This window comes from Octopus bimaculoides, chromosome 10 (genome assembly GCF_001194135.2).
Source record: "Octopus bimaculoides isolate UCB-OBI-ISO-001 chromosome 10, ASM119413v2, whole genome shotgun sequence".
In the NCBI taxonomy this organism is placed as follows: domain Eukaryota; kingdom Metazoa; phylum Mollusca; class Cephalopoda; order Octopoda; family Octopodidae; genus Octopus; species Octopus bimaculoides.
Genome location: NC_068990.1, coordinates 92,833,738 through 92,843,236, shown reverse-complemented (window position 1 = coordinate 92,843,236; position 9,499 = coordinate 92,833,738). Strand labels below are relative to the sequence as shown.

Genomic DNA, 9,499 nt, shown 5'->3' with positions numbered 1-9,499 from the left:
CATCCATTGTCCATGCTGGCATGGATTGGACAGTTTGATCAGCGTCTCTGTGTTTGTTTAAAATATCGAATCAGTGTTTAAATAAAATACATTCACAGTATTTAAGCGATCAGTTATTAACATATTGTGAAACTCCATTATATTATTACAGTGCAATATTCATAACTGGAATAAAGTTGTAAATATATTAAGATTGGCCCAAACAGTTGTTCAGAGCAACATATTTAGGAAAGAGAAGGAACAAAAATGTCATGAACAAATCATAATTTCATTCTCTGTAAATCGGTTGGCTTTAGGAATGGCCCCTCCAGCCCTAGAAACCATGCCAAAGCAGACAGTAGACTATGGTGTAGACTTCTAGCTTGCCAGCTCCTGTCAAACCATTCAACCCATGCCAGCATGGAAAACAAATGTTAAATGAGGGTAGTAATGATTCCGCTCCTCAGCACGTATAATACATAACTTAAAAGTACCACTGTGGATGTACCAACACACACGAGCTTGAGACATGGCTACCCTCATGCACTGCACACGAGGAATTCTGAAGGAGCTTCATGTGACCACCTCAGAGACACTTCCAGAAAAAAAAAATATTCAGTAACCATTGGAAAGCCGATTATAGTAGTGACTTGATCAATTCCTAGGGATATCTGAAGAAGGAATTTTTATATTCCGAAATATTATATCAGTTAATTAAGTTATAACAGTTATTATAATCCTCTCTGCATTGTTGTGCCATTCAAGACTAATGAATTAGTGATGAACAAACCATATATTATACTCTTTACTACAGATTAACAAAGAGTTTTACCTGAGTTTACCAAATGATGACAGTCAACAACAGTTAATGTCTCACCTGTTCACAGCACTTGTTGAATCTGATTTTGTTGGGACACCTGAATTGATTCGTAAGCTTCTGAAACATGTAAGTTATTTTCCTTCATTTATTTATTTTGCACTTTGTACTGGAACACATCACGTCAGCTGTGTGGTGTTGTAGTGGGGCACCACCAAGGACTTACCAACAAACTACAACCACTGTCTCTGCAGTAATTCACTGATCAACTAACACCAACCACTGTCTCACACACTCGCTGTGTCTTCTCCCTGTTTCTTCTACCACTACTACTACAACAGCCTCTGTTCTTCTGAACTAGCTATCGGCAACCCTCCTCCACCAGGCCACTTAATATGCCTATCTCTTCCTCTCAACAAAACCCTGGACTAAGCATTTCCCAATTCATCCTCTGTCCCTCTTTACAACTTCAACCCTTTGAAATTTTCTAGTCATTAGCCTCCAGAAGTTCAAACTAATCATCAGCCATTGACTTGCTGTGGGTGGGGCAGCAGAAGTGATGGGTGCTGCTCCTTGCTTCATCTGACATTATCCAAAAGCATTCATACTTCACTTTTATCTTGGTTGGAAAATAGGTACCAGGTGTTTAAGGGTGACGGTAATCGTCCACCAGTGTTTGGCAATCTGTCCAGGAAAAGACTGGTCGTTAATTCACTTATTACTATCAAAATTTGAGTTTAGCATCATCCTTCAAGATGGCAATAATTCATATCAGGATTTGACTGCAACTTGGATAAGAGAGAGGGAGGGTATCCATTTGCAGCTGAGTAGACTGTGCCGTCATTATTTAACGTCTGTTATCCATGCAGACATGGGTTGAGCAATCCACCAGGAGCTCGCAACAAACTAGAGTACTGTGCCAGGCTCCAATGTCTGCTCTGACCTGGTTTTTATGGTTGGATTCCCTTTTTAATGCCAACCACTTTACAGAGTGTTTTGGGTGCTTTTTTTCTGTAGCACTAACACCAGTAAGATTACCAAGTAACTCCCAAGAGGTAACTCAAATGAAGGGCAATGGATTGTGCCATGTGTCTTTTGACTCAACCTGGTAAACATTGTGCCATTTAGACTAAAGTCTCTTTGTCCACCTGACCAACAGCCATCATCATATAATCTCACTAATGTCACTAATTTTTTTTTTTTGTTTTTAAGTAGTAGTAATACTTCTTATTGTTGTTGTAATATTGTTTCTGTTTTATTTTGATCAGTTTTCAATAAAGTCTTCCTATCTATTGAATGAACTTGACATATTTCAATCTCACCCTGTCCGCAATACAGTATTTGAAAACAAACGGCTCCAAATGTAAGTATATTTCTGTGCATGAGTTTTGTGTGTGTGTTTGTACAAGTTGCACTATTTTACAGTTGATTTTACCTAATAAACTGGGCTTGCAACTTATTACATGGACTTAAACTATGAAGGGGAAAGATTTAACGCTGAAAGACAAGATGTGTAGAAGATTGCTAATGAGAGGGGTCAGTTGTCTTAAAGGATCAGGGTAGATATAGCAACAATAATTCTGTTACCTTAATAACATACTGCCATCCTTCTTCTGGCAGCTCATGTTCTGTTTATTTTTATGGCTGTTTCTTCACTGTGTGATGTCTGTAATATTTTCTTGTTGTTAAGGTTGACTGGTGAAACTGAAGCTAACCAACTTGATAGTCTGTCGTGGCAGCGTGTTATTGTGGTTCTTGAGATCCTTCAGAACAAGAAGAAACTACGGGAACCACAGATTCTTTTACCCATTTGTTTCAAACTGTTATCCAGGTGAGAATTGTTCTATTTATGTCTTGGGTTTAACTTCCTGTCACCCTTCGGGAAAACTGGACATTAAAATGATGAAGATGATGACAACAACATAAGCACTGATATAAGACAAAAAATGAACAGCAGACCCTCCACCCATATTGTAACCTTGTTATCTCTCTGTCTTACAATTTATGCTCTTTTTTGCTTGAAAATAGTTGAAGGTTGTTAACCAGCAGGGCATCTATCCATAGAAAATCTGTCTCAATGAATTACACCTGGCCTCTGCAAGCATAGAAAACTTTTTGTTAAAACAATGATTTATTTATATATATATACATTTGTGTGGTGTGGAAAGAGAGAAAGAGACATAAATTTTGCATATAGTTCATACTTGGATTATGCTCAACAGCTGTTTCATTAAGATAAACGCTACCAAATGTGATTTACCTTAAATCAAATTTAACTCATTTAAAAACTTATCACGAATATTATGTCATGCTAATCAGAAAACCATTATATATATATATTATGCATATTAGTGTACAATATGTGTTCTAAACATACACATACATCCATCTGTATGTAACTGTTACTCCTTATCTCTCACTTTGATATAGAGTTCTGGAATTGGAAGAGAATAACTCTGCTGAATATCTGAAGCAGTTACTGTTGTCTTGTATCTGCAACATCTCAAATCATATGATCAATAATCCAGACCAGCTTGGTAAGACACTATTTTTACTGATTCATCATTTTCTATTTTATCACCTACATTTTCACCTCTAATTAACTTCACTGGTTAATTCGTTTTTTTGTGTTACTTGTCCTGTTTTCATTGTTTTGTTTCTCTCTTGTTGTTTGCCTATTTCACTCACTTGTTTTCGTACTTCATGTTGTTTACAGTTGGTGACATCCTGTACTCATATATGCATCATCATCATCATCATCATCATCGTTGTTTAACGTCCGTTTTCCATGCTGGCATGGGTTGGACGGTTTGACTGGGGTCTGGGAAGCCAGGAGGCTGCACCAGGCCCCAGTCTGATCTGGCAGTGTTTCTACAGCTGGATGCCTTTCCTAACACCAACCACTCCATGAGTGTAGTGGGTGCTTTTTACATGCCACCAGCACAGGGGCCAGGAGGCTGGCAATGGCCACGATCGGTTGGTGCTTTTTACATGCCACTGGCATGGGTATCACAACTACAATTTCCATTTGATTTTCATTTTGATGTTGATATACTTGACTCAATGGGTCTCCTCAAGCACAGCAGGTCGCCCTACGATCCAAGGTACTTTTGAGTGGGCTGGTTATGCGAAACTGATGTAGGATACAACCATGAACTCACTTTATTTGTTGGGTCATCGCAGTCACAGCATATCTTCAGAGGTCTCGGTCTTTCGTCATTGCCTTCGTGAAGGCTCAACATTTGAAGGTCATGCTTCATTACCTCATCCCATGTCTTCCTGGGTCTCCCTCTACCCCGGATTCCTTCAACATATATATTTATTATTTATATGCATTTCATTTCATTTATATATATATATCTTCAGCTCATTTCATTTTATTCACCAGTTTCCCTGTATAGTTGTACATTGTTTACACCCTTCACAGTTCCTCACCACATGGTTTTCTCACCCAGAGCTACCACTTACATTTTCCAGTTAGTCTCCATGGTGCTCTTCTGTGTAGCTCATGTTAATGGTTTTCTTTTATTTTTCAGCAATTCTTCAAACACAAAAGTTTGACATGGAACTTATAGTTAAATGTATTCGCACATCCAGCAGTCCACAGACCCATCACCATGCACTGTTACTGCTTACTGTTGCTGCTAAAATAGATCCGGTAAGGCCTTGTCTCTGTCTGTCTGTGTGTGTGTGTGTGTGTGCGCATAATGAATGGAGAAGTTGCCAACTCTGCAAACTACTGTAAGGGCAGCAACTGAATAAAACCTGAAACTGAATAGGGACAGCTTTTTAATTCTTCCAGAGAGTACTAAAAGATGCTCTTTAGATCTGAGATATTTGGTTAAATGTTGTGTGTGTGTGTGTGTGTATTTATATATATTGGGACACAATTATTGAATCTTGTTTTTATTGTTTGCAGGAGATGTTGTTGCACAACGTAATGGCAGTGTTCACATTTGTTGGTGGCACAATGGTGAGACAAGATGACACATACAGCTTCAGTATGATATATCGGACATTGGAAACAGTCATTCCAGCTTTGTTAGCGGTAAGTCTGAACTTTGACAATTATTATTATTATGTTGTTGTTGATTATTTTATTGCAGCTGCCACAAACATGTAATCCCTTGTTTCACATGCATTCCTGCAAAAATTGTGTCCACATTCTGCAGCCTTGTCCTTAGAATCAGTAGAGAAACAGTCAGAATGTCATGCAGTATTTAGTCAGGTTACTTTGCATTCTTAGTCCACACTCACTGATCTGGGTATTTTTTTTTTTATTTGTGGTCGATGCCAGTGCCCCCTCACTGGCTCCTGTGCCAGTGGCATGTAAAAAGTACCCACTACACTCTTGGAGTGGTTGGCATTAGGAAGGGCATCTAGCTGTAGAAACGTTGCCAGATCAGATTGGAGCATGGTGCAGCTGCTGTGTCCAACCCATGCTAGTATGGAAGTCAGACATTAAACAATGATGATGATTTTATCCACTCATCAAGTTCTGGATTGATATATCCATTGTTTCTCCCCATAAATGGCATGGCTTTCTAATTATGTTATAAATCTTTATTTTCTCTTGTATTCTTCTGTTTAGGCCTGTGAAGAACGTGCCAAATACCAAAATGCCGATGTTGGAACTGTTGATGATGTTATACCAATGGTTCTGAAAGTTTTTGTCGATGCCTTCCCTCATATTCCAGCACATCGACGTATCATGCTATTTAAAGAACTTTCCAGAATCATCAGTCAGGGTAGACACCTCTCCTGCCTCCTCCTGCTTTTTGTTGAACATGTTGTTGTTCATAGTGTTCCTAAGGAACAGACAGACGACAATTCACAGGTAAGGCTGGCTGTTTATGTGTTATTTCATATTGCACACCTTTTCCATTAAGCACCTTTTAAACATATCCCATCACCACAAAATTAACTCTGATTGTTTTCTTTTTTTTATTTAGTACGTTTCTTTGATTGCCACCAGCAACACAATCTCTTATACATATTTGTTTCTTTATTGCCCACAGGGGGCTAAACATAGTGGGGACAAACATGGACAGACAAAGCGATTAAGTCGATTACGTCGACCCCAGTCCATAACTGGTACTTATTTAATCAACCCCCAAAAGGATGAAAGGCAAAGTCGACCTTGGCGGTATTAATTTTGGCACAAGGCCAGCAATTTCATGGGAGGTGCTCAGTTGATTAAATTGACCCCAGTACTCAACTGTTACTCATTTTCATTGACCCCCAAAAGCATGAAGGGCAGAGCCAACCCTGGTAACATTTGAACCCAGAACCTAAGAAATGTCACTAACCAGTTTGCTCAGCATGCTAACGGTTCTGCCAGCTCACTGCCTTAATTACATTCGTTACATCATGTTAAAATATTTTTTATGTGAGCTGTGGAAGATGGGGTCAGTAGATTGATTGACCAGGGCCATACATGCTCCATTACTTTCATGTTATTTTAACCCTTTCATTACCAACCCGGCTGAAATCGGTTCTGGCTCTGCATTACAAATATCTTGCTTTCATTAGTTCTGAATAAAAATCTTCCGCCAAACCTTAGTCACAATTTATGTTCCTAACACTAGCTTAATGATAACTAAGTTATTTTACTAAATTCTTTGTTATATTTAAAGTAATTGAAAGAAGCACAGAGCATTTCAACAGAAATACAAAAGGGTTAATGTAATAATGATCAAGAACTGCAAATAGTTTATACAATAATTTTCTCTGTTGCCATTTTTACTGAAGACTCACTTATTTCTGTTTTCTCTTTTCATTCCTAACAAAAGTCATCATTATATAATTCTCAATCTCCTGAGGGTCCACCACCAGAGCTGGAATTTGCCTTGAATTTAAGCTTCCAGTTCCCACCTGAGCAACAACTTGACGCTATCCGAGATGGGTTGCTGTATTTATCTACACTTCCAACTGAGATAAAGCAAAGTAAGTTTATTTCTAATTAGATCTCTCAATCAACACTAATCATTTTAACAATTCATCATCATCTTTTAACACCCATGTTCCATGTTGGCATGGGTTGGATAGTTTGACAAGATCTGACAGATTGAAGGACTGCATCATACTCTGTCTGCTCTAGCATGGCTTCTACAGCTGAACACCCTTCTTAACACCAGCCAAACATGTTTCCTGGCTATAAACAGACATCTTATTAATGGTAATTTTTTTTTTTTTTTTTTTTTTTTTTTCCTCTTTAGGTGCAGGGAAGAAGAAATCAGTCCCTGAAATTGTGACACAACTGCGATGTGCGGATACTGAAATCTTTAACACTGAATACCACACATCCAAACAGCTTCGACATTTCAAATATTCCTCCGTGAACTTCTTTGTAAGTCTGCTTGAACGGACAGAATTTATCAGCCAGGTATTGAAACTCTTAATTTTTGTTTGTAGCTGATAGGTTAAACAAAGGAACTTGAAAATAAACAAAAATGGAAAACTTAAGGGAGGAAGGGTGATGTCCACGACCTTTTTGAAAGCCTCTGAGACTGGCTCTGATTAATTCAAAGCTACAGCAAAGATACTTGCTCAAGGTATTGTATATGTAGTTGCAAAGCAAGCTCCTAAATCACACAGTCATGTCTGTACCCTGTGATAGACTGGAATCGGAGTCAGGGGTAGGTGTATCCACTCAACTGATGGACTGGGGTATGTGAGTGGTCTGCATTGGTGATACTCTTTGTGTGTGTTAGTAGTATAGAGTGTTGTCTGTCTGTCTGTCAGTTTCTTCGGAATGGTTGGCGTTAGAAAAGGCATCCAGCTGTAGAAATCGTGCCAGATCAGATTGGAGCCTGGTGCAGCCTCTGGCTCTCCAGACCTCAGTCAAGCCGTCCAACCCATACCAGCATGGAAAACAGACGTTAAACGATGGTGATGATGATGATGATGATTTCATGTATCTATCAGTCTATGTCTACCATGTTTGTGTCTATCTATATATTTATCTGTAGGTGTATTTAAGGGGCTGACTTACTATATATATATAATTATGCAGATATATTGGTGTGTGTGTATACACACACACATTTATAAATGTAAATGTCTCTTTGTGTGTAAATTTGTGGTTTGGCCCGGAGCTCTTGAGTAATAACTATGTTAGAACAATTGTTACACTTTATAAGATAATATATATAAATACACACACACATACAAGTGTGTGTGTACATGTATGTATATTTGCACACACACACGTTTTGAATAGATTCCTGCATGTATGTCATCTGTTTTCTGTCTACAGATAGCAAATACATCTGAGGCTACACTTCAAGAACATTATGAGAAACTACTTGAGGTTGTCTTTAACTACTTAAGTAAGGTCTCCAAGATGGCTGACCAACAGCAACAACTGCCAACATCACGATTCTGGAAAATACTTTTGGGCCGAGTCTCTCACTTATTAGATAAGGTAAGCTGATCTAATTAATTATATATAATTCTGATTTAATTAATTATATATAATTAACCTTATTGTTACCATATATATCTGTTGAAATACATTGTCCTTGTTTTAATTAATTTGGAAAATAATGGAGAATTTAATAAAATAACTTTGTTGTTAGAATAGAAGTGAACATGAAATTTTGATGGGAGAAAGTTTTTAATTTTGATCATTTAAAACCAAGCAGTTTGTCTCGAGGACTAATCTCAGACAGGTTGCTAACGAGAGTCTGTTACGTTCAACATTTCCTTGCTAGTTTCTTTTTCTCATTTCAGTTCTGAAAGTAACTCCATCTTGTTCTGGTTGGTGATGCTAGTTTGCTAATAGTTGTTTTATATTTGCTATGTTTGTTTCTATTTTTGTCTAGGTGTGCACCTTACTGCCCAATCGAGTCTTCATCAGTGTCATATCAACTCTAATTACTCATCAACTGACCACTGTCCAAAAGAAGTCCATGGATTTACTCAACACCAAACTCACTGAAGTAATCCCACGAGATATGGTCAGAATTTCAACTTTGAACTCACAAATTCAATTTTGCTTCTTTGAAATATCTGCAATTTTATGCAGATTTGCTGTATTGTTTGAAACTATAGTTTGTTATGTACAAGCTATGTAGCTATATGCAATACTCTCTGTCTTTCTATGTATGTATAATTTTGGGAAATCTCATTGAGAAAGTAAGGCGGGATGTCAGGAAGGGCATTATTGTTGCACTTCCAGATGGTGAGGGTCTTCCTATGATGCTGATATGCAGTATCTGTGCAAGACCCTGCCTCGTAGTCATAAAGCGAGACAGATGATTGACAACCAGGCCGCTGGTGGTGGTGCTACACACCATACTAATCATTATCTGTCAGGTATGTAGAAGGGAATGTAATTCAGCGGGAGGACTTAAACATGCAAAGGTACATGAAGCCCAGTTACTACAGCTGGCTGTTGCCGGTAAAGGTTTTAGCTGCCAATTCTGTGCAAGACATTGTAGATCTTTAGCTGGGCTAAAAAGTCACGTTTGATCACAGCACTGTTAACAGTTAAGCCTCGTGCAATGGGCATACTCAATAATGAGGGGGCAGCCATCATATATATATATATATATATATATATATATACACACACACACACACACACACACACACACACACACACACACACACGTATATATACAATTGTCATCATTGTGTCCACTTTTCTCTGCTTGCATGGATCGGATGAGGTTATGTTGGAGCAGAGTTTTCTATGGC

The 9,499-nt window shown here is 38.2% G+C and overlaps 1 protein-coding gene across 1 annotated transcript in view; it reads left to right on the top strand.

Annotated features, from left to right (window-relative positions):
* LOC106876566 (HEAT repeat-containing protein 1) overlaps positions 1 to 9,499 on the top strand; it is a 45,960-nt gene that overhangs the window by 22,580 nt on the left and 13,881 nt on the right. Inside the window, exons 22-32 of the mRNA XM_014925162.2 lie at positions 794 to 925; positions 2,065 to 2,159; positions 2,487 to 2,627; positions 3,227 to 3,333; positions 4,333 to 4,454; positions 4,716 to 4,844; positions 5,388 to 5,633; positions 6,589 to 6,742; positions 7,015 to 7,181; positions 8,055 to 8,222; positions 8,623 to 8,757. Of these exons, the coding sequence (XP_014780648.1) occupies positions 794 to 925; positions 2,065 to 2,159; positions 2,487 to 2,627; positions 3,227 to 3,333; positions 4,333 to 4,454; positions 4,716 to 4,844; positions 5,388 to 5,633; positions 6,589 to 6,742; positions 7,015 to 7,181; positions 8,055 to 8,222; positions 8,623 to 8,757 (1,596 nt within the window). The remainder of the gene's footprint in view (positions 1 to 793; positions 926 to 2,064; positions 2,160 to 2,486; positions 2,628 to 3,226; positions 3,334 to 4,332; positions 4,455 to 4,715; positions 4,845 to 5,387; positions 5,634 to 6,588; positions 6,743 to 7,014; positions 7,182 to 8,054; positions 8,223 to 8,622; positions 8,758 to 9,499) is intronic.